This window comes from Haematobia irritans, chromosome 5, assembly GCF_050003625.1.
Source record: "Haematobia irritans isolate KBUSLIRL chromosome 5, ASM5000362v1, whole genome shotgun sequence".
Classification (NCBI taxonomy): domain Eukaryota; kingdom Metazoa; phylum Arthropoda; class Insecta; order Diptera; family Muscidae; genus Haematobia; species Haematobia irritans.
The window spans coordinates 60,549,307-60,575,228 of NC_134401.1; the positions used below are offsets into that span (position 1 = coordinate 60,549,307).

Consider the following 25,922-nt stretch of genomic DNA (forward strand, 5'->3'; position numbering starts at 1 on the left):
AAATAAAATGTTAATTTTGTAATAACAAGCAACAACCACCAACTTAATTCAATATCGCTCCCTGTTAAATAGCGCTCCAAGCTACTAAACACATATATGTTTATAGGCTATTTCTAAATTAATATATGTTTGCATTCAAGCATATTATATTTACAAACATTTTATGTCCCAAACATAATATGTTCTAACATATTAACATATATGCCCCAAACATGTTATGCTAGTTTATGAACATTATATGCTTGCACTCAAAAATATTGTGTTTAAAAATTTGTGTTCCAAACATATAATGTTTATAGCCAAACATATGAAAAACAGTCTTTTTCAACCGTGTGGGACTAAAATGAATATGTCATGCGTGAGCGTGCGGGTGAAATAAAATCGGTTCGTGAGTGTGCGTGAATAAAATTTTTGCAAAATCACGCTCACGAAAAAAACAATATTTAATTCATACTCGTATGTAAACTGAAATTAATTTAGCTCTCGAACTATATTCTATTTGTGAATTTTGTTACATTTGCGTATTTCCGTTTGGAAAAATGAGCGTGCGTGAGTACTGGTTTTCATTTCGTGAATGTGCGTGAGTGGGATTGGCTACCACACGTATCGTGCGTGAATAAACATTTTGGCTCGTAAATGTGCGTGAGTGTGAGTGAAATTTCAGTCACGCGCACACCTCTAATGGAGATACTGATTCACACTACTTGACATCGAGAATTTGCTACAATGTTCCAAATCTTTTAACTAGGAACTTTGTATTCTTAAAGACTGAATTTTGCAGACATAACTATGAATTATTTAATCCCCTTAATGTTTTGTGTAAAAACTTTAATTCGGTCTATTCATTGATTTCTTTAACCGATCCGATTCCTGCCATCAAGGAAATTATTCTTAATTTTAAAAGAGTTTCTGATCCAAGGGGTGTTGCCTTCTAAATTTCCAGCTGTATTATACAAATTTTTTTGATCCTGCTCATCCAATTACTGCTTCTATTATCCTGTTTTCCGCGCCCTTACCGTCCATGGTGGCACTTTTTAAACTTTGTCTGGTTCAATGGGGTCCCTCCTGACCCATCTGCTTATATATATCGAACCTTATTGAGTACCGCGGAGACCTTACTGACTCAACGGTATCCCTTCTGACCCATCTCGAATAACTAGCTTGGAAGTCCTTCCTGACTCGCTGTGGTCCTTACTGACCTATAGGGTCCCTTCTGGCCCACTTGGAATATTGAATTATATTTAATTGAATTGAAAAGATATATTTTGTAATGTCCCGGCTGCTATTAGCAGTGTAAATAAATAAATTCGACAGATTTAATTTAGACAACAATGTTTGCCTTCAGGGAGAACTTTTGTTCAAACCTCTCGTGGATAACAATTCTCGTGTCTAATTTGATCGTTGGAAAAGAATATTAGAAAGAAAATTAACTGAAATATACAAAAATACAATATATATATTTTTTTAATTGTAATAAAGTGATACCTATAGGTCGGTTAATATGGGGGTTATACCAAAACATGGACCTATACTCACCGTATTCGGCACACATATTTGTAGTCCTAAATTACCAATAAATTTTTATTTCAAGCAAATCGGATAAAAACTACGGTTTCTAGAAGTCCACTACCCCAAATCGGGGGTGGGTTATATGGGGGCTGTATTGAAACCTGGATTGGCCTAACTTTGAACTTGACGTGCGTGCTGACAAAAAAACGTATTTGTGCCAAATTTCATGACGATAGCGCCATTATTGAAAGCTGTAGCGTGATTACAACAGTCAGGCAGACACACGGACATGAATTTCTATCTAGAATTTCTATCTGATCAAGAATATATATACTGTATGTAGTCGGAAATCGATATTTCGATGTGTCACACACGGAATGGCAAACGTATTATACGTCATTCTATGGTGGTGGGTATAAAAATATGAAAGCAGTATAGTTTTACACGCTGTCTCCCACCCTGTATTGAGGCATGCGGGTCCAAAAATGGATTAGTCTTAAAGGTTTTGTCCTTTTGAATCAATGTCTAGAATATTTTGTGGTGATCAGATCAACCGCTTAAGCGCTATGATTTTTGGCCGATTTTGGGGCCGCCAGACCATAGTGCGGTGTTTCTAGTAGTTTTCTAGCTCTTGTCTCCAAATTATGACACCCTAAAAATCCCCAATTTAAACCAAAATTCCCCGATAAAATATGTATTTCTTTTTATGGAAAAATGTATACATTAGTTTTATAATCTAAAGAAACAGTTCTTTTTTTAAAATAAATTAAAAAAATAAACTAAACAATAGTATGATGCATGAAGTACCGGCTACATGGATAAATTTTTAGATGTATGTTAAGGCGATTACCGAAAAAAAATCAGTTTGGAAGAAAATCCCCAATACTGGTAACATTATCCATAAGAGATCATCAGACAAAGTCGTTTGCTAGAATGATTTTTCCTCGAGTCAAAATATTCCGTTTTGATCCTACGGGAAAACATATTCTTTAGAGGTTGTCCAAGATTGGTTCATCAGGAACGGTCTATGGCAGTGCTGCCGCTACTACTTCAATCGAAGTATTTTGCTTCATTTTCACAAAATTTACTTCGTCACTCCTTCTTCCAAAAATCTGCTTCACTTTTTGTTCTGCTTCAAATTTTTAAAATTTTCCCCATATTACCTAATTGTTTTTCCTATTCCTTTAATTACGATGAACATAGCGGTTTTAATCATTGAATTATTAACCGATGTTGACCAATTTTTGCATAGTTGTTAGAGACCATATTCTTACACCATGTACCAAATTTCAGCCGGATCGGATGAAATTTGGTTCCCTTAGAGGCTCCGCAAGCCAAATCGGGGATCAGTTTATATGGGGGCTATATATAATTATTTTTGCATGGTTGTTAGAGATCATATGCTGAAACCATGTACCAAATTTCAGCTGGATCGGATGAAATTTGCTTCTCTTAGAGTCCCCGCAAACCAAATTTGGGGGACCGTTTATATGGGGGCTATACGTAAAAGTGGACCGTTTGTCATTTGCAATACCATCCGACCTACATCAATTACAACTACTTGTGCCAAGTTTCAAGTCGATAGCTTGTTTCGTTCGGAAGTTAGCGTGATTTCAACAGACGGACAGACGAACGACGGATTTGCTCAGATCGACTCAGAATTTCACCACGACCCATAATATATATACTTTATGGGGTCTTAGAGCAATATTTCGATGTGTTACAAACGGAATGACAAAGTTAATATACCCCCATCCTATGGTGGAGGGTATAATAAAATGAATTCTATTGTTTTGTTTTCAAAAATGTATGCTACTTCAATTTTATTCAATCTACTCCACTTTTTTCCAAAATCTACTTCACTCAATTTTTCACTAGCGGCAGCACTGGTCTATGGTCCTTTTAATCTGTGCCGGGATGTGTGCTTTGGAATGAGTCCAAGTCATTTCCTAAAGTGTAAATTTACCAGTCAATAACAAACCCATGTTAGGTTAGGTTAGGTTAAACCCATGTTAAAGTGACCGGTCTCTTCCATATGTTTTGACCTAAACTGGAACTAGTCTATACAAACACCAGGGCCAATCCTGAGATTGATCCATTGCCCGTAGCAGAGTAATTCCTGCATCAAAATGAAAAAAGAAGCACATTGAAAATTGTATTTTTTATTTTTGAATAAATTAATAATGTTGAGCATTTTATACTACCACATGCTTAATTTGATTTCATTAAACAGTGGATAACAGGTTGCACATTTGTATACATGTGTTGTTTTTTTTGCTTCTTATTCGTCACGGTTTGATTATCCAAAATTAAAAGGATTGATATAAGAGTTATGTTACACTCAAGACATTTTGCGAATTTATACATTCTTCAACAAATTTATGTAAGCTATAAATAAATCTATAAAACTAGAAGAATGAAATTTGCCGGCACTTAATGTTTATTTTGATTTAGAAATCCTAAACAAAATTAACCTTCAGTGGTTTTTATTGTGGACATTTATACTTTTTTTATAAAACGAACGTTGTCAATTCCATACTAGAAAAGTTTGATTCAGATCTTGATGTTGGTGTCGTTGGTATTTACCTACATATACACAAAACTCTAGTAAGGACATAATTTAATTGCCGATCGATAGGTTTATTTGCTGCTTTGTAATTAAATGGCATCGCCATCTCACATATGTGGTATAACAACGACTACCTGACCATTAAACAACAAAGTCGAATGTAAGCAGTTCACTCGCCATTATTGTGCACAGACACAAGAGCAGCTAGCTCTTTGTGTGAGCGATCGAAGTTCCGTTGCACGAGTATAAGAGAAAAGTCATTCACACACATACTCGTACCTACAATGGTTCTCTCCGAATATATGTATGTGTGTTGGTAATAGAAATGACATCATTAGGAGAGGGTGTTACTCACACACAGCCAATCCACGATGTGTAATGGTTTTCTCTCTTTCTCTCACATGACAATAGTAGCTATGCAATGGCGAGCAAACAAAGATGGCTTGTACGATCAGTTATAGACGAATGACAGCATTTGTCGCTTACCCACTTTGAGAGGCCTTGCAAGGATTTGACATCAGTTGAGTTTCAATCTTTCGTACGATCGGATAGCATTTTACATGCGTTCATTCGACGGTTTAAATTTTTTTAGATTGAATTCAAAATCATTTAATTTCCTATAGACAAGGGAAAATAGAAATCGTGATAACTCTTGAACCAAACGAATAGAATTTCTTCACGTGTTTTCGTACAAACAAAATTTCCAATTGAGTGGAATAGTGTCAAACAAAATCGCCTTATACAATAAAAGCACCCAAAATGTCAGTGCGACCCGTGTCACCCAAAGTTCTGTTGGACATAAGCTATAAGCCTCTGCCCAACATAATGGATTTACAACACAATGTTATTAAACTGATTTCAGTGGATCAACAGGCCTACATGCATCAAAATATGCAACAACATCCCATGGACCCGCAAAACCTTTATGGTCAACAGCATGGTCAACAACTGCCCCATATGAATCACAATGGACGCCAACAACACATTACCAACGGCAACAATGACTATATGGGTTGTTATGGAGTGACCGCAGATCACGAAGATACCGACTATAATATTCCTAGCAGTGAAATCCTTAGCACCAGCAGCAATAGTGCCAGTTCCACACCGAATAGTCAAAATCTGGGATCACCTGAATTGAACAATAACACCTTTGGTCATCAGGATGCCCAGCAATATCACATTAATGAGAATGGAAAACGTAGCCGAGATTTCGACTGTTCAGGGGGTGGACCCAATGACATTATGCAGGATAATAAGAAACTGCATATGAGCCCTTTGCATACCCAGATCCAGCCTCATCACAATATGTCACAGCATTATATTCAGCATGCGGATCAGAAATTCTTTGTGGAGTATTTACCTACAACGGTGAATGAGGTGAATTCCACAATGCAAGGAGGAGGAACGACCACTGGCAATACCATGGACCAACAGAATTGTACAGCTTCACCCCAATTTGAATTTGTGGATGAGGAAATGGCTGATAATAGCGAGGACAATTTCAAGCACATATTTAGGCAGCAGCAGCAACAACAACAGGAACACATTCAGCAACAACAACAGCGGATAAATAACACATTGGCCATGAACCCACACCACAATGTTCCTCCATCCTCATCTACAGTGGCCGCCATACATTCCTCCTCCAACAATGCTAATATGACACCGAGTGGGTTTGAACCTTTCGACACTGCCGGATCTCTGAATGGTAGCACCTATTCCAGTTCCGATCGTGATGAAATGGAATATACCCGCCAGTCTACAGCTTCAGGCAGCAGTTATATGTTCCCCAATGACGATGAATTAAGTGCCGGCGGTGGGGACACAAACGATGGTTCCAAAGAATTCCGTAAACCTCGTCGTCGCACGAAACGCAAAGCCAGCAAGTCCGAAGATACCGAAGATTTTCATACCCAGCGTATTATGGCAAATGTTCGGGAACGCCAAAGAACGCAGAGTCTTAACGATGCCTTTAAATCTCTGCAACAAATCATACCCACTCTGCCAAGTGATAAGCTGAGCAAAATACAGACACTAAAATTGGCTACTAGGTAAGCACTTTAAAATGTCCAATACGAATCTTGTTTAGAAATTCCATGGCATGGGAAAATTATTTTTTATTCGGGGCATTTCCGCTCTGAAGTGAGTGTGTTTTGCGTTTTCCCAACTCATCAATAAAAACCCGCAAAATTACGCAGATTTTACCATGTCGGCTACCTGAGTTTTATAGCCGACTGTGGCTTTTCCGGCTGGCCATGGAATTTTGCTTTGCCATTGACGGGCATTCAACGCCTCTACCTGTTTTCTAATTAATTCCTAATTTTCTTCTTCTTTTTGTAGATACATTGACTTCCTGTGTCGCGTGCTGTCCACCAGTGAAATTGGCCTACTGAAAGCTTTGGATGCCAATGGTATGCAAGGCAATGGCTTTGCCATGGGTGCTGCCTCCATACTCAACGATGCCGAAGCGGATCTCAAGAATTTAAGAAGAGCCGCCGTGGCTCCAATGATACCACCAGAGAAGCTAAGCTACCTCTTTGGTGTATGGCGAATGGAGGGTGATGCCCAGAATAGTAAATCATAATTTATGCATACCTCCAATTCCACGAGTCCGAGCCATCTGAACTTCCAGCAAAATGCGCATCTCTGTGCTGCACAGTGCAACACTTGTTATACTTTCCATTTAGTATTAACTATTTTTTAAGTAAAAAAATCGAAATTAACTATAGGGCCCCCATATCATAGAGTGATGTAAATAGCTTCCAAGATATTAGACCTAAGGTTTGCCATCCCTCATCTCATGTAATGTAACCTACATTGAGATATACACATCCAAATCCATACATATTGTATTTTTTATTATTATTATTATGTTTAGTATTTCTAGTTTGTAAGAAGAAAAATATTTTTTTTATATATGTATTTATATTCTGATGATGTTGTTCGGCTATGTGTTATTACGATTTAAGTCATCCAGAGAGACAGGGAACAAGGGGATTCCGTCATTTTTACCATGTGAAACGAATACCCCTAATGTTTTAGTTTGAACTTTATTACCGTTATGCCGCTTTCTTTGAGGAAATCATTGTCCAATAAAAGAAACAAAACAAAAAAACCAAACACACTCTCATAAGATGAAAGAGAATCTGTATAGTGTTCGAAATGAATGTGAGCGAGTGTGTGAGAGAGAGAGAGCGAGATAAAAAAATGAAAAAATAAACAGAATTGTTAACACGCAAACACTTTGTCTTTTATTTCATTGCGCCATTTTGAAAAGTTAACGAACGAAATCATCATCTCATGCCGCTTCAAGCTGCTGCATCATCATGATGATGCCCATAATGATCTTCATCATCGAATCACTACGAAACGAAGAGACAAAGGAATCTGGGATCCGCCCGTAATACAAATTCACATGAAATAATAAATATTTCTTCAACTAAACGCGCACATTCACAGCCGGGATGGTGCGTCGTTGTTGGTTTGCTTGGGGCTGTCGATGGCAAATGTACAACTCAAAACTGTTTTCCCATTAAATTAGCCGCAAAAGGAAGACATTCTCGCATTCCAATATGGAAGATAGTGACAGAGGGCGAATATACAAAGGGGGATGTGATGATTCCACACAACTTGTGTGGGGGATGCAAAGAATTGAAAGCAAAAAACGACAATGTTTAATGAAAGGTTGAAGCTAAGGCCTTTTCGAATTATTTGAAGGCGCTGTATTCATGATATTTATACAAAAATCTAAGGCTTAAGAAATGTAATTAGGATATAGCTTACACCTAGAATAGCTTATGGAACAAACTTAAAATTTTTAGGCGCAACTTATAAGGTTGCAATCCATTGTTTCAACTGTTCCTCTGTATATTACGGAATCCTGAAAGTCCCTCGGATTGCACAATAATCTCATGAATTCGTCTTTAAGTTTGTTGACTTTGTGTATCTTGACTAGGATAAATCCCGTCCCGAAATCCTAGAATTTTCGGGACGTGATTTATCCCGAATCTTTTTATTTTCAATCCCGGGATTTTTCGGAATCCCTGAAAAATAATTCCAATTTGTTAAAATTGTGGATGTTATGATTGTTTAAAAATAAATTTGAGTCTTCACTAAGTATATATGGGCCCTTAGATTTCATACCCGCCAAATTGAGTTAATAAACATTTATGGTACTCTTTGAGTAAGAATTTATTATACTTGAGCTATACTAAACAGCAAGGTCCTTTGATAAAACATGACAAGATCGCATTTATCTGATAACAATTTGGATGCCTTGATATTTTTACTTAATTCGAAGTACAAAATAATTGTAACAAGTATACGAAAATACGCCTAATCTAACCTAATCGTTAAAGTGTTTTGCTGAGTAAGATAGCGATTTGAAATAACTTTTTTAATTATTTTTGTCGTAATTTTTTTGTTTGTAATGTTAGGTTAGGTTAGGTGGCAGCCCGATGTATCAGGCTCACTTAGACTATTCAGTCCACTGTGATACCACATTGGTTAGCTTCTATCTTATCACTGAGTGCTGCCCGATTCCATGTTAAGCTCAATGACAAGGGACCTCCTTTTTATAGCCGAGTCCGAACGGCGTTCCACATTGCAGTGAAACCACTTAGAGAAGCTTTGAAACCCTCAGAAATGTCACCAGCATTACTGAGGTGGGATAATCCACCGCAGAAAAATTTTTGGTGCTCGGTCGAAGCAGGAATCGAACCCACGACCTTGTGTATGCAAGGCGGGCATGCTAACCATTGCACCACGATGTAATGTTGAGTTCGACTAAATGTTCGTTAAGTGTGATAGCAATTGCAAATTGCTTTTTAATTTACTTTTATGTTCTTTTGTTGTTGTTTTTTTGTTAATAAAATTGAATTAAACAAAATTGGTTTAATGTACAACTATTTCTTGAAATCTCGATCCCAAATTACAGCCCTAATCTTGACTACAAAGCAAAAAAGCATTCAAAAACACTGAAAAAAATATTGTCGTTTCTTTTCCTAGTCCAAATGTCGATAAACTTTTCAATGAAGTCGTTTTGTCCTTTAAGTGATTCGACTTAAAAATGGGTATCATAACATGAAAGAATTTTTTTTTGGACTATGATAAACTTGACTTTAATAATTCAGAAAAAATCTGTAAAATTAACGAAAGTGTATTTAAATTTGTTGTCGTTTTGCATCGTTACTACAAAGCAAAAAAGTGTTCAAAAATAAGATCTTTTTTCAACACTTTATTTTAAAAACGGATTTTACTTGAAACATTGCATAATTTCTACTGGAAGTCGAGTCTGAATTTGGAAATTAAAGTTATCGTTAGCAAGTTTTTAAAGGACTTTGATAGCATATGAAGAAATAAAGCTGAAAAAGCGAAAAATTAAAATTTGCTTCATAGAATCAAGTCCGCAAAACCCAAATTTAAAAGAGAATTGTGTCTTAAATGTATCCTTACCTTCAATTCTCCGCTTCTTTGGCCCGGAATCAATACCAAAATCATTAGTCTAAAGACAAAATCTTTGGAACCGGGCATGTTTTTTTTTCATGTATCCTTCCTTTTAATGTATCCTTCACTCAAACAAAAGTTTTCTTGGAATCAACAAAATCATTAGTGCCCTGCAAAAACAGAGAACCCACCAGGAAGACATTTTTTTGTTAATTTTAGAAAATTTCGATTATTTGTAGAAAATTTTAACCAAACAGTATTACGTTGACATCACGCAGACATCACAAAAATAAGTAAATATTTTTCGAAAAATTCAAGAAAATTTATTAGACGTAATGAATTTTATCACGGGTTAAAGAAAATTTTTTGTTTAAAGGAAAAAATTGGAGTTCAAAATTGCAAGAATGTCTTTAGTGACATACGAAGTTCAAGATAGGCGCATTATTGGTAAAATTTACAAATTTTAAGAAATTCTGAACTATATTGTGGGAGACATGAATTTAGTTAATCTTTATGCTTACTTATGTATAATTTTTTCTTCTGTTTTAATTAATTTAACTAATGTACGCAAAAAATATTAACGTCATGGAATCTTTCTTAAAAAGTAATAATTCCATTAACTAAAAGAGAGTTAAATCGGCTTTAGTGAAATATAGGGGTCACTTTTTTTGAGTGTGTAAAGACAAAACCATTGGAACCGCCCAAGCGATTAAGGCGAGTTTACAGAAGAATCCCCAGAAGTAGAGATGCTCCCCCTGCGAACCGAACTACGCGAACAAGCTCCAAGGCCGGTGATAGGACAGCTCATTCCTTTCCAAGTTCAGCCCGGTTAACTGGCCCAAAGGAAAATTGTACAAAATACTTCGAACGAACGTTTCCTAATCTTAACTACTGAAAGCCAATTAAGTAAAACTTAAACAAAATAAAAAGTATAAAAAGAGGAAAAAGTTACTACACAGAAAATAATTTCACGAAAATTTTTCCAATTAAAATCTTATTTGAGTTTTAAAAAATATTCAATTAAAAATTGAATTGATTCAACAAATTTTTTAATTGAAACAAAATTCAATCCCAAAAATTAATAGTATCAATTAATTTTTTAATTGGATCAATTAATTGTTTAATTGACTTTCAATTAATTTTTTGATTGAATTTTTTTTTTGTGTGTATAAGGAATACGAGTATTAGGGTATAAAATCATACTCACGACCATTTTCATGTAGCTCCGTTAGACATTAACGCCCAGTTAAATGAAAGTAAAATTTAAATATTTTGTCTCCGCTTAACTTTAAGCAGTTACATTCCTAACCGTCAAATGGAATATATAGGCAAGATGACAGATGTATCCACAGTACGGTTTAAAAGTTCACCCATCCCATCCGCGTTTTTACAATCCAATAAGTACTACTCGTACAATAGAAAACAGAGTTTGGTACTATATGTTTTATTTTATTCCTCAGAATAGACGATCGAGTACGTTAGTTGAAAGCATCAGAATTATAAAAACCTACTTGGGGAGAGAGAAGATATAGGCTCCAAAAGTTCCCGAAAACTTTGAATTCTGTAAATAAAACTAGATTTTAATGTAATGTAAATAATTCGTTATAATTATTAATATTTTGTCAAATAGACAATGATTTTGCATATTTTTCGAAATCTATCCAATTTACCTTCCAAACTGTGTTTGCTAGGAAACAGACTCCAAGATTAAATCGCAATCTACACTACACTAATACAATCAATGAAATAAAAAGAAACTGTTAACATGTCACAATGCAAACACTTGCGTTTACTGATGGAGCATCGAATACTGGTTACAATTGTTTAACAGGCAGATCGGAATCTGGTTCTGGAGAATGCTTTCTACACATTCAATTTGATCTTGCAAAGTTATTTAGTAATCATATTAAAAATACACAGAAAAAGGTCCATTGTGCAATGGTTAGTATGCCCGCCTTGATTACGAAGGATCGTGGGTTCAATCCCTGCTTCGACCGAACACCAAAAAAGGAAGTCCCTTGTCATTGAGCTAAACATGGAATCGGGCAGCACTCAGTGTTCAAAATGGGTTCAAATTATAAGAAAATGGAATCGAAAGAATATCGAATGATTGGGAAATTTTAACTTAACCATACACTGAAAAAACAGTGAGCCCACCAGGAGGAAAACTTTTGGTTAATTTTAGAAACTTTGAATAGTTTTAGAATATTTTAACTAAACAGTATTACAAACGCTGGCATCATGTCGATATCACAAAAATAAGTAAATATTTTTCGACAAATTCAATTTATTAGACATAATTAATTTTTATTTCACCTGTTTAAGAAAATTTTGTAGTTTGGAGGAAAAAATTGGAGTCCAAAATTACAAGAATGTCTTTAGTGATATACGAAGTTCATGATGAACGCATTTGTAGTAAAATTTACAAATTTAAAGAAATAATGAACTATTTTGTGAGAAATACGAATTTAGTAAATCTTTATGCTTCAATTGTGTAAAATTTTTCCCGTTTTTTAGTTCATTTAACTAAAAAATATTAAAGTAAAGGAGACTTTCTCCAAACATAATAATTCCATGAACTGAACTAAAGTTAAATAGAGAGATCACTTTTTTGTTAGTGTAATAATGTAAATGAACTTAAAATTAACTGCCTGTTCATGAAACACAAAATCGACTCAAGACGAATCGTTCGTCTAGATTGAAACTAAGAAAACTTTAGAACATTTGCTAGAAAATCCTGAAATTTGTCATGAACTCATTATTTGTGATTTACTATCGAACACAGAAACAATTAGTATTCCATAGACTCTGGTTTTCGAGATATCAATATGGGTTTTTTGACGAATCGTTCATCTCGAGGTGAACGAAAATTCCACGAACAGGCAGTAAATTGGCTTTAATGCCATTTTTTTTAGTGCATACACCCAGAGAAGGAATATGATCACATCAAACATGTTTCAAGAGCAAAAATGTTATTTTTGGATGGTGACCATGTAAAATGTTTGTGGAAAAAATGTTGTTTTCTCGGCAAACATAACATGCTTTCAGAAAACAGATACATAATTTCGGAGAAAATAACATGATTGCAGCGAACATGTTACATGGTCACCATCCAAAAATAACATTTTATTTATTTATGCTTTTTATTTTCGTAGCAAACAATAATTTCTTTTTACATGAGGTCACTCATTTATCTTATCTAAACGATAATTTTATATTTCGTTTTAGTTAAATTAATTTTATTAAATTTTGTTATGATATAAATCTGTTCGCATACAATCAAATGCCTGTACTGTAAATTATAGGACCTTGAGTCTTGTTGTGCAGGAACCAAACTCAATAAATACAAAAAAAAATACAATACATGTTTGAGGTGATCATATTCCTTCTTTGGGTGTAGTGAAGGTTAGGTTAGGTGACAGTCCGACATATCAGGCTTCCTTAGACTATTCAGTCCATTGTGAAACCACAGTAGTGAACTTCTCTCTATGGTATATCAAGAAAAAAATAAAATAAGGCCTTTGTTGTAATTGCCTCTACTGTTGCATTTGCAATACATTTATATATCGGGGAATATTGTTTCTGCGCGACACTTTTATGCCATAATATCATTTATTCCGAATGGTGTGCTATATTCCTTGCACACTTGACGGGATGTGAAAATGCCACCGACTTCTGAATGTTTCTCTTCCCATTCCCCTTGAAATCTTTAGTAAATTCCTTATCGAACTTATGCACTGGAACTAATTTTTTGCCTACTAACTTAGTAAAGATCATATTTGTTGGTGTCTTTTATTTCAACAGCATGAATACGGGAAGATACAAAACATTTTCACAAAAAATGTATTTCATTCAAACATATTGACATGAAGTAATGGCATTGGTATGAGTTAATACATACACATATACTTGCACAAAATATGTATCTCTTAGCTACTTAAATGTTTTGTGGTTTTGTGAAACTTCACATCCGGTGATTTATGATGATTTGTTTTGAAATTGAAATAAAATCTCGAGAATTCAATGAAGAAATTGCCCGAAAAATAAAAAAACAGTGAAATATACTATATACTTGCAAGTTTCCCTAAAGGATTTTGGTGCAAATACAAAATAAAGCCTTTGAAAATTATTCTGATTAGGCTATTTTGCCTTTAATACAAAATCTGAACTGGATTGGCGAATTCCCAATTAGGAATTTTGGCTTTTCCACAATTTGAGGAAAATGTTTTTGAGACAATATTTGTTCTTATATCCATCCGTTCAATCTCAGTACCTCCAATATCACAACTTTCTAACATTAAGTGAACGGTTTTATCTTTATATTAGAAAAGTTTTCCTTCTACTAATTCAACTCTGTGTCATATTGTGTATTATTGCCAATGGTGAACGTATTGCTATGGTCTTTCATAATTAAATCAGCCAACTTCATTAGAATTGCACAAAAATTAAATAATGCAATCGCCATGAGAAATAAGTCACTTGTGCATAGACGAATATTGCTATAAAAGTCAAAACTGGCAGTTGGCATATAGATAGTTTGGCAAAGAAATTAGAATCGTTTAGTTGGTTGGTGCATTCTCTTAATATATGCAGATATAAAAGATTTCAAAAAGTTTCATTCTAGTGCTGCATACAATTCGAGAGGTAAGTTTCAGAACCATATATATTGTACACTGACAAACGGCTTACCCAGTTCCAAAGATTTTATCTTTGATAGTGATTTGGAGACAAAGAAACGAGGAATTACACTACGAATATATTCACTTTGAAAAAAGTATTGCCATGAGGCCAAAGTTTTCACGCCCTTAAGATAAAAAGGCGAATTTTGCTTAGCAATAAAGACGCAATTTCCCTAAGAATATATTCACTTTGAAAAAAATAGTGCCATGAGGCCAAAGTTTTCACGCCCTTAAGATACAAAAGCGAATTTTGCATAGCATGCACTGAAAAAAATATTGTCGTGAGGTCAAAGATCTCATGTCTTTAAAATGCGAATGCAAATTTTGCTTAGAATAGAAGACGCATTTCTCTAATATAAAGTTTTTTTTCCTTTTTAATAAAGTCGTATTGTCCTTATAATTAAATGATTTCACTTAGAAATGGATATCATAACATGAAAGAAAAAATGTTTGGGCTAAAGTCAACTTGACTTTAATAATTCAAAAAAATTCTTTAAATTTAATGAAATTATCTTTAAATTTGTTGTGTTTTTGCATCTTGACTACAAAGCAAAAAATCGTTCAAATATAGGACATGTTTTTCATCACTTTATTTTAAAGACGTTTTTTACTTGAAACATAGCAAAATTTCTACTGGAAGTCGAGTCTGAATTTGGTAAATAAAGTTGTCTTTAACTCGTTTTTAAAGGACTTTGATAGCATATGAAGAAAAAAAGCTGATAAAGCGAAAAATTAAAATTCGCTTCCTATAAGCAAGTACACAAATCCCAAATTTAAAAGAGAACTGTGTCCTAAAAGTATCCTTACTTGTATTCTCCGCTTCTATGGCTCGGAATCAATACCAAAATTTTTAAAGTAAAGACAAAATCTTTGGAACCGGGCATGCTTTTTTTTCAGTGTGGAAGACACAATTTCACTGGCATTTATTTTTTTTTCCTTGTTCAAAAGTCTGTAAACTTTTCGACAAAGGCGCTTTGTTCTTATAAGTAAGTGATTCGAGATAAAACTGGGTATCTTTACATGAAAGACAATTTATCTATGGTCAACTTGGCTTTAATAATTCGGAAAACTTCTGTAAAATTAATGAAATCTTCATTAAATGTTGACTTTGTATCTTGACTTCAAAGAAAAATATGTCTCAGCCTATATTTGAAGCTTTTTTTATATTTAAATGATAGATTCAATATTTCACATAATTTAAATATCATTTCTTCAAATCAAAAATGTGCTAAGTTAGGTTAGGTGGCAGCTATGTACCAGGCTCACTTAGACTATTCACTCCATTGTGATACCACATTGGTGAACTTCTGTCTTATCACTGAGTGCTGCCCGTTTCCATGAAACCACTTAGAGAAGCTTTGAAACCCTCAGAAATGTCACCAGCATTACTGAGGTGGGACAATCCACCGCTGAAAAATCTTTTGGTGTTCAGTTGAAGCAGGAATCGAACCCACGACCTTGTGTATGCAAGGCGGGCATGCTAACCATTACACCACGGTGGCTCCCATTAAAAATGTGTTCCTTTAAATTAAATTAGCATTACTTTAAAAACGTGCGCGTTTAAGAGAGGTTTAAAGAGGCAAAATATTAAAAAAATATAAATTTTATTTTAATTAAAACTACTTTATTTTGAAGAAGTGCCTAATTTTCCATACTAGTTCAATATTATATTCGGTGTGCTATAGGGTTGGCCTGTCACAAACTGTGACTTTTTCGACATACATTTGCGACGTATGTCGCAAAAGTCGTAAACCTACTGTAGAAAACCAATTTTTGAATAGAAGAAATCCTGAACATTTTTTAATTTAGTTTGACAGCATTCGCTGTGAGTTTCTGCTGAAATTTGTGAAAGTCTATTTTCTTAGGTGGTATCGAAATTCCCGTTGGTGAGTGTGCAAAATACCTTGGGGTTATATTTGACAGGAGACTGAACTTAAAGCTAAGAAAGGACGAGAAAATCCACGGTTACCCTGTACTCGTGCAAAAGGCAATAGGGAAAATGTGGGGAATAAAACCGAAAATTGCGAACATTCCTAAGAATTGAAACTTCTTCGCACATACCATCGTCTTGGATATCATCGAATTCGCTGCCTAGCTGACACGACTAAAGTATTTTCAGTTTGCGACTTTTGTTACTTTTTCTACATGTACGACGCGTATGTGACGTTTACGACGTTTACAACTTTGCGACAGTCGCAAACCTAAAAAAGTTTGATACAGACCATCTCTGTTGTGCTACTCAGAACTATTTCAAGGACATGCAATATTTGGAGCCACCGAGGTGAATGGTTAGACTACCTTACATACCAAGGTTTATGGCTTTAATCCCAGTTTCATCCGAACTCACTGAAAAAATATTGTAGTGAGACTAAAATTTCATGTCCTTAAAATACGAATGCGAATTTTGCTTAGCGTAGAAGACCCATTTCTCTGATACAAAGTTGTTTTCCTTTTTCAAATTTCGATAAACTTTTCATCGAAGTCGTTTTGTCCTTATAGTTGGGTGATTCGTTTAAAAAATGGGTATCTTAACATGAAGAAAATTTCTTCAAAATGAATGAATTTGTTTTAAGTTTGTTGAAGTTTTGCATAATATCTACATAGACAAAATCTTTGGAACCAGACATGCTTTTCACCAAAAAGTTTTTCAGCGGTGGATTATTGTCTGTAATGTTAGTGGTATTTCTATACTAAAAAAAATCTTGCCCGGCTTGATTTCGAACTAAAGAAGTGGAGGAAGGCACAATTCTCTTTTGAATTTAAGCTTTGCGTACTTGATTCTAGGAAATAGAGTTTAATTTATTCGTTTTTCACGACGACTTCATTTAAAAGTTTATTGACTTTTGGACAAGGTAAAAAATTTGCATTAAACTAAGCAAAATTCGAATTCGTAACTTAAGGACATGAAATCTTTAGCCGCACGCCATTTTTTTAAAAAGGTTTTGCCATATTTTGAATTTGGACTCGACAATCCCCTAAAGAAAAAACATTTACTTAAATCCCAATATCAAAATAATAAATTGTTCAACATATTCCAAAAGTTGTTCTTTTCTGGTTTGATTCGAAAATGACACAGGTTCCCAAGAGTTTGTTCCAGACTATTTCACGAAGATCTGTAGTCCTACTAAGTTGTCAACACACTTTATACTTTACTTTGTCTAAATTTTCATATCGAAGGAAAGTAGTTTTTCTTTGAGTGTTGTCATTGAACATCGAATCAGACAGCACTATGAGCACAGTGAGTGAAAACTTCACCATTGTGGTATCACAATGGACTAAATAGTCTAAGTGAGCCTAAGGTTGCGTAACCTTTCAACATTTTTTTCAATATAGCAACATTAGCATTTACTTTTAGAAATTGTTCAGATCGCCATATCTCAATCAAGAAAAAATATAATTTTTAGTATTTACTCTGATTGCCCGATTTAGAATACAAACTCCACTCGTGCCGATCGATTGGAATTTGTTATTATAGATTTACTTATATAAATTTTATTCACTGTTTGGAGGTGGAACCCATTTCTATGTGCCACTGCATTTTGTTGAATTTAGGGAAATAAATAAAAATCTGTTCCACCTCTCATGGCGATTTTTAAATGAGAAAGTATATATGGGCAAATGCATTAGTAGATGACATGCTCTCTCCATCCGCCTCTAACAACAAGAAATTTTAGTTTTCGGAATTCCACGGTACCTTCAAAAAATGCGGCTCCAATTTCTTTGTTGTCTTTTTCTATGGTTCACGTACTTGTTCACCACTACTCTAAGTCAAATGATGGCCAAATAAAACCAATGTGGTCACGGATTTAGCTCCCACCATATACGCTTTGTATTTACTTCAAATGCCAATGTCATAGGAATGTGTCTAGGGATGCAGTTTACTTTTGGCTGGGTGATCTGACATCGTTTATTATTATTTTTTTCCCATTATTTTTGTTGTTTCTACCCCTGCCCCGAATCTACTCCCTGTCATGGCATTGCTTTTTTGACACGCCTCATGATGGATTTCTAGGGATACTCATAGGCATTTATGCACTTCATTTTGGTTTCATATTTCCAATATCCCAATAAGGTTCACTTTCGAGAGTACGCCTGCGCACTGTTGGGATATGAATATGGGAGTGTTACGCTCCATTCATTCAAGTGGCTTTGAAGCAGCCTCAAAGCTGAACAAGGAGTTCTTAAATTTAGTTTTACATCGTCTGTCCGTTGCTCGGTGCTTCCCGTTCTTAGTACGAACTAAAAATAGATTATTAATTGATGTTTCTTTTTTCTCTTCGACATTTCCACAAAACCCCCTTGAGAGTTTTAACACCCTTTTTCATTATTTAGGTGATTTTGTGCCGCTTACAATACCAGACAGACATTGAGGGGAGATTTTTCAATTTTGTTTTTTTTTCTTTCGTTTTTAAAGCCATGCTATGTGAGAATACAAGAAAAATGTTAAGAACCTTTAGCGAGCCTATAAAAATAATCAAATAGGCCTATTCCATTAAATGTAATCCTAAGGCAAATGTCCTTGCCTTCTATTCCATAAATGTTGTTTTCCTTATTCATTGCTAAGAATGAAAATACAGATTTTTACCACTTCTAAGCAAATGCTTCAAGAGTTACCCTTAGGCCATTACACTAACACTTCAAACAATTTTCTTGGCTTCAATGACACAAACCATCCAAACACCCCGGAGAGTGGAATACTGCAAGCAATTAGACCTCACGCAGAAATCTGTGTTTTTCCCAAGTGTTTTTTGACTTTTTTGCAAACATATGTTGACCACTGGTCGTTCAGAAATTCCTATAGAGAGAAACAATGAAGGAAATAAGAATATGGATATAAGAAAATCTTTTAGCGCCCGTTATAGCACGAGCGTTAAAGAATGCATGCAATGGTGTTGGGCATGTGAAAGGACTTAACAGTCGGTTTCTAATTGACTTTTGCGCAGGCGCTATGTTGTTTTCCTTGTAAACAATCCACAGGGCTAACATAATGAAAAAATCACGTACAAATCCCATATACATATGAGTGAGCAATTGCCTACTATGTACACGCTCACAAAAAATCGCTTCTGTAACATATACTCCCAAACATATTTTGCTTCAAGCATATACATTTTTGGGTATTGCCCAAACATTTATATGTTTGATCTCTTCCAATATATAATATGTTTGAAAGCATATTGGTCTAAACAATATATGTTTGGGTAGTCTAAGTTCCAAACATTTTGTATTTTTGCATCCAAATTCAATAATGTTGTCTTCCAAAAAACAATATGTTATTATGTGGACATATAATATGTTTGGAAGCATTTTGCACCCAAAAATATTATATGCTTAAAAAAATTCTCCCAAACAATATTGTGCTCAAAATTTTATTTATTTATTTATATATTTACAATCATAATGAATTATGAAAATAAACAGGTAATATAGGTGCTAACAACATAGGTTTTCGATCTGAATGCTCAAAATTTTGTTTCTGCCTAATTGTATATTCTCCCACATCTTTCTCACTTCCACGAGATTTTTTAGTTCTTAGCACCTTTTTCTGTAATACAAACATTGTAGAAGAAATTATTCAATTTTATGATTTTTTTATTTTAATTTTACCTTTTGCCGGCCGGGGATTCGAACAGCGGACCACTCAGTTTGTAAGGATCAAAGAAGTAGCTGATCAATTGCCCAAGGACAAATAAAATGTTAATTTTGTAATAACAAGCAACAACCACCAACTTAATTCAATATCGCTCCCTGTTAAATAGCGCTCCAAGCTACTAAACACATATATGTTTATAGGCTATTTCTAAATTAATATATGTTTGCATCCAAGCATATTATATTTACAAACATTTTATGTCCCAAACATAATATGTTCTAACATATTAACATATATGTCCCAAACATGTTATGCTAGTTTATGAACATTATATGCTTGCACTCAAAAATATTGTGTTTAAAAATTTGTGTTCCAAACATATAATGTTTATAGCCAAACATATGAAAAACAGTCTTTTTCAACCGTGTATAAGCTCAAACAAAAATTTTCGTAAGGAAAGCCAAGTTAACAAATTGAAAAATTTCTTTTAAACTTTTCAATGTGAAAAACTTCAATATTTATAAGAGGTCTTCAAACTAAATTAAATTAAACTAGAATCAAAGTAAAGTCTGGCGAAATTAATTGAAAATGATACATTAAAACAAGTATATACAGCAGTAAGTTCGGCCGGGCCGAATCTTAAATACCCACCACCATGAACCAAATATTAGGGTTTCCTTCGAAATTTCAGGAGGGCTTGAGGACTTCAGGACACTTCCCGCAGATAAATTTAAAGATTTCACCTATGAGGACTATATCAGATTCTGGATTTATAAGAACCATTTTTGTTTGAGTTTTAGATGAATCATTAACATCTCATGTAAGTGTGCAAGAAAATTATAAAATAACGTCTTGATTTGAAATCTTAAATCTGTAGAAGTAAAATCTGGAAATTTTACATTGAGTTTCAAGCAATTTTCATGATCAGTGCGCCTTCTACACCCTCAAGAAGTGAAGTCGGTCTATATGGAGGCATTACCAAATGGACCGATAAAAACTTAATCCGATACACGTTTTTGTGAGCCTAAAATACCAGAATATTTACAATTTCAGACAAATCAGATAAAAGCTACGGTTTCTAGAAACCCAAGGAGTTAAATCGGGAGCTATACTAAAATATGGACCGATACTCACCGTTTTCGGCACACCTCTTTATGACCCGAAAATACCTCTAGATTTCCAATTTCAGGCAAATAGGATAAAAACTTCGGATTCTAGAAGCCCACGAAGTAAAATCGGGAAATCGGTCTATATGGGGGCTATACCAAAATATGGACCGATACTCACCATTTTCGGCACACCTCTTTATGGTCCTAAAATACCTCTAGATTTCCAATTTCAGACAAATTGGATAAAAACTACGGTTTCTATAAGCCCAAGTCCCCAAATCGGGAGGTCGTTTTATATGGGGACCATACCAAAACATGGACCGATACTCACAATTTTTGGCACACGTATTTGTGGTCCTACAATACCTCTTGATTTCCAATTTTAGGTAAATTGAATAAAAACTGCGGTTTCTATAAGCCCATGAAGTAAAATCGGGAGATCGGTCTATATGGGGGCTATACCAAAACTTGGACCGATACTCACCATTTTTGGCACACGTATTTGTGGCCCTACAATACCTCTCGATTTCCAATTTTAGGTAAATTGAATAAAAACTGCGGTTTCTATAAGTCCAAGAAGCAAAATCGGGAGATCGGTCTATATGGGGGCTATACCAAAATATGAACCGATACTCACAATTTTTGACACACGTATTTGTGGTCCTACAATACCTCTCGATTTCCAATTTTAGGTAAATTGAATAAAAACTGAGGTTTCTATAAGTCCAAGAAGTAAAATCGGGAGATCGGTCTATATGGGGGCTATACCAAAATATGGACCGATACTCACAATTTTTGGCACACCTCTTTATGGTCATAAAATACCCCTAGATTTCAAATTTCAGGCAAATTGGATAAAAACTACGATTTCTATAAGCCCAAGACCCCAAATCGGGAGGTCGGTTTATATGGGGACTATATAAAAACCTGGACCGATATAGCCCATCTTCGAACTTGACCTGCCTGCAGACAAAAGACGAGTTTGTGCAAAATTTCAGCACGATTGCTTCATTATTGAAGACTGTAGCGTGATTACAACAGACAGACAGACAGACGGACAGACGGACATCGTTATATCGTCTTAGAATTTCTCCCTGATCAAGAATATATATACTTTATATAGTCGGAAATCGATATTTCGATGTGTTACAAACGGAATGACAAACTTATTATACCCCCGTCACCATTCTATGGTGGTGGGTATAAAAATACTTGGAATTAAAGATAAAGACCTTCTCCATTAAGGATTCCGGTATAGATTCAGGACCTATGATGCTGCATCTTTAAAATAAAGACATTTATATGAGATTTACATCCTAATTAAAATGTTACAGAGCCTGGACTTAAAGCTAGATACTTAAGTCTAGGCTATGTAAAATTTTAATGAGGATGCAAATTTCATTTATCGAATTTTCATTCTCTTTTTGCGATATATTAACAATGCTACCCAGCAAAAAAAGCGTGGCCAAAAAAGTACTGAAAATGTTTTTATAATTTTCTAACGCTTGCTGGGTATTTATGTAGAAATGAATGTCACTTTAAACCCCAAATTATAACATACATTCAAAAAAAGTGAACTCTCTATTTCACTAAAGCCAATTTAACTTAGTTCATGGACTTAATATGTTTGGAGAAAGTTTCCTTTACTCCAATAATAATTTTTTGCGTACATTAGTTAAACGAACTTAAAAACTGGAAAAAATTATACACAAATAAAGATAAAGAGTTAGAGTGATCAAAAAAACCGGTTTTGGTGAAAGTCGGATTTGCTCGGGTTAAGAAAACCGGATTTTTTCCACGGTGTGCTTCGAACGGTGGACGGTGTGTTTTGAAACAAATAACCGGCATAACCAGTTCAACCGGGTTTCATAAAACATGAAATGTTGAAAGGAAAATCTACACTCAAAAAAAAGTGAACTCTCTATTTCACTAAAGCCAATTTAACTTTATTTTAGTTCATGGAATTATTATGTTTGGAGAAAGTTTCCTTTATTCTAATAATTTTTTGTGTACGTTAGTTAAATTAACTAAAACCGAGGAAAAAATATAATCAAATGAAGCATAAAGATTAACTAAATTCGTGTCTTCCACAAAATAGTTCAAAATTTCTTTAAATTTGTAAATTTTACCAAAAATGCGTCCATCATGAACTTCGTATGTCACTAAAGACGTTCTTGCAATTTTGAACACCAAGTTTTTCCTTCAAACTACAAAATTTTCATTGACAAGTGAAAAAACTTATTTAGTTATGTCTAATAAATTTTCTTGAATTTGTCGAAAAATATCTACATATTTTTAAGACAACGGCGTGATGCCAATGTTTGTAATACTGTTTAGTTAAAATTTTCTACAAATATTCAAAATTTTCTAAAATTAACCAAAAGTTTTCTTCCTGGTGGGTTCACTGTTAATATATTCGATAATATATTAAAAGTCGATAATTTATTAAAAGGACACAAGTTTTTTAATCCAAATTTTCATTGCACCTAACTGGAAGCGTTTTCATTGCAGTTTAATAAAATATCCCGATTTTTATTCCGTTTGTAACACATCGAAATATTGTTCTAAGACCCCATAAAGTGTATATATTCTGGGTCGTGGTGAAATTCTGAGTCGATCTGAGCATGTCCGTCCGTCCGTCTGGTGAAATCACGCTAACTTCCGAACGAAACAAGCTATCGACTTGAAACTTGGCACAAGTAGTTGTTTTTGATGTAGGTCGGATGGTATTGCAAATGGGCCATATCGGTCCACTTTTACGTATAGCCCCCACATAAATGGACCCCCAAATTTGGCTTGCGGGTACTCTAAGAGAAGCAAATTTCATCCGATCCGGCTGAAATTAGGAACATGGTGTCAGCAAATGATCTCTAACAACCATGCAAAAATTGGTCCACATCGGTCAATAATTATATATAGCCCCCATATAAACCGATCCCCCGATTTGGCTTGCGGAGCCTCTAAGAGAAGCAAATTTCATCCGATCCGGCTGAAATTTCGTACATGGTGTATGTATATGGTCTCTAAACACCATGCGAAAATTGGTTCACATCGGTCAATAATTATATATAGCCCCCATATAAACCGATCCCCCGATTTGGCTTGCGGAGCCTCTAAGAGAAGCAAATTTCATCTGATCCGTCTGAAATTTGGTACATGGTGTTAGTATATGGTCTCTAATGACCATGTAAAAAATGGTCCATATCGGTCCATAATTATATATAGCCCCCATATAAACCGATCACCAGATTTGACCTCCGGGCCTCTTGGAAGACCAAAATTCATCTGTATAGTATATCTTATCCAACAACCATGCAGGAATTGGTTCATATCAGTCCATAATTATATATAGCCCCATATTAACCGATCCCCAGATTTGACCTCCGGTGCCTTTTGGAGAAACAAAATTCATCCGATCTGGTTGAAATTTGGTACGTGGTGGTAGTATATAATATTTAACAGCCATGCCAGAAGTGGTCCATATCAGTCCATAATCATATATAGCCCCCATATAAACCGATCCCGAGATTTGGTTTTGGAGCCTCTTGGAGGAGCAAATTTCATCCGAGTCAGTTGAAATTTGGTACATTGTGCTAGTATATGGCCGTTACCAACCATGCCTAACTAGGTCCATATCGGTCTATAGTTATATATAGCCCTCAAATAAATCGATCACCAATCACAAAAAATTGGTCCATATCAAGTTCATAATTGTATATAGCCCCCATGTAAGAGACCCCCATATTTCAATTCTGGCTCTCTACAACGTATGAACTTACTCACAATTTAGAAAACGATGTTAAGAAGTTTTAAGATACCAAAACCCAAGTAATGGGTGTGGATGACAGTCTTTCGTAGAAGTTTCTACGCAATCCATGGTGGAGGGTACATAAGATTCGGCCTGGCCGAACTTACGGCCGTATATACTTGTTTTTGCTTACATTTGGCATTAATTTGACAATTTTAAAATTAATATACAAACACTGAAAGCCGATTGTTGAGGCTTTGAAAACACCGGTTCTACACGTCCACCGAAAATGGGATTTTCACGAAAACCGAAAATAGGTGTAAAAAGATAACCCGGTCAACCGGTTTTGATCACTTTATTCTATATCTCAATTAATTTACAGATTATTTATTTAAATCTAAAATGTTTTCCTTTACTGGAAGGAATATTTGCCTTAGTTCAAAGACATACGATTTTAACGGAGGGACATACATTTCAGAGATTCATGTCTTAAAACAAAAGAAAAATGTTTTTTAAAGCATAGATTATGAAATTTATTTTAATTAACATTTTTAAAATTTAAAGATATATGTCCTTAATTGCACCCTCAAAACAAACTCGAGTCCTTAACATATACTCCCAAACATATTCTGGTTCAAGCATACATATTTTCAGAATGTGTTCAAACATATAATTGTTTGCACATATTATGTTTCACCCTAAGCATATATTTTTTAAGGCCCCAAATAGTTAATTGCAGTTTCTACTCATGAACGCTGACTCAGCTTTTATTGTTGAAATTAAACTTCTTTAAATATCTTTAAAAGTCGTTCTTTATCTATCTCCATCGCCATATATATCTGCTCCCTCTATTTTATCTCGCTCTCTCTTTCTCTCTTAAGTTTGTAAACATATATGTTTATACGTAATTTCTATATTAATATATGTTTGCATCCCGAAACGTTATATTTAAGAAAATGTAATGTCCCGAACATAAGATATTCTAACATATTAACATATATGCCCTAAACATGTTATACTAGTTAATTAACATTATATTCTTGCACATAAAAATAATGTGCTAAAAATTCGAGTTTCAAATCTATAATTTTACACCGAAACATATAAAAACAGTGTATTCCGTCCGTGTGGGTAAACATTTTTTGTTATACCCACCACGATAGAATGGTGACGGGGGTATAATAAGTTTGTCATTCCGTTTGTAACACATCGAAATACCGATTTCCGACTATATAAAGTATAAATATTCTTGATCAGGGAAAAATTC

The 25,922-nt window shown here is 34.6% G+C and overlaps 2 protein-coding genes across 3 annotated transcripts in view; both read left to right on the forward strand.

Annotated features, from left to right (window-relative positions):
* LOC142239201 (odorant receptor 42a-like) overlaps nucleotides 1–25,922 on the forward strand; it is an 84,523-nt gene that overhangs the window by 27,658 nt on the left and 30,943 nt on the right. Inside the window, exon 1 of one of the 2 annotated variants that reach the window (XM_075310968.1) lies at nucleotides 14,071–14,170. The exons of the other annotated variant lie outside the window; for it this stretch is intronic. The gene's annotated coding sequence lies outside the window, so the exon portion shown is untranslated. Of the gene's footprint in view, nucleotides 1–14,070; nucleotides 14,171–25,922 lie in introns of those variants that run through there. 2 annotated transcript variants of the gene reach the window in all.
* On the forward strand, nucleotides 4,618–7,321 carry twi (twist family bHLH transcription factor). Its single transcript, XM_075310967.1, has 2 exons — nucleotides 4,618–6,132; nucleotides 6,422–7,321. The coding sequence occupies exons 1-2, from the start codon at nucleotides 4,838–4,840 to the stop codon at nucleotides 6,663–6,665; spliced, it is 1,539 nt and encodes a 512-aa protein (XP_075167082.1). The 5' UTR covers nucleotides 4,618–4,837; the 3' UTR covers nucleotides 6,666–7,321.

What these genes read in the sequence shown, in the direction of transcription:
- twi (XM_075310967.1), top strand. Translation starts at nt 4,838, where the DNA reads ATGTCAGTGCGACCCGTGTCACCCAAAGTTCTGTTGGACATAAGCTAT. An exon ending in ACACTAAAATTGGCTACTAG is followed by an intron (nt 6,133 to 6,421) that starts GTAAGCACTTTA and finishes TTCTTTTTGTAG; the next exon opens with ATACATTGACTTCCTGTGTC.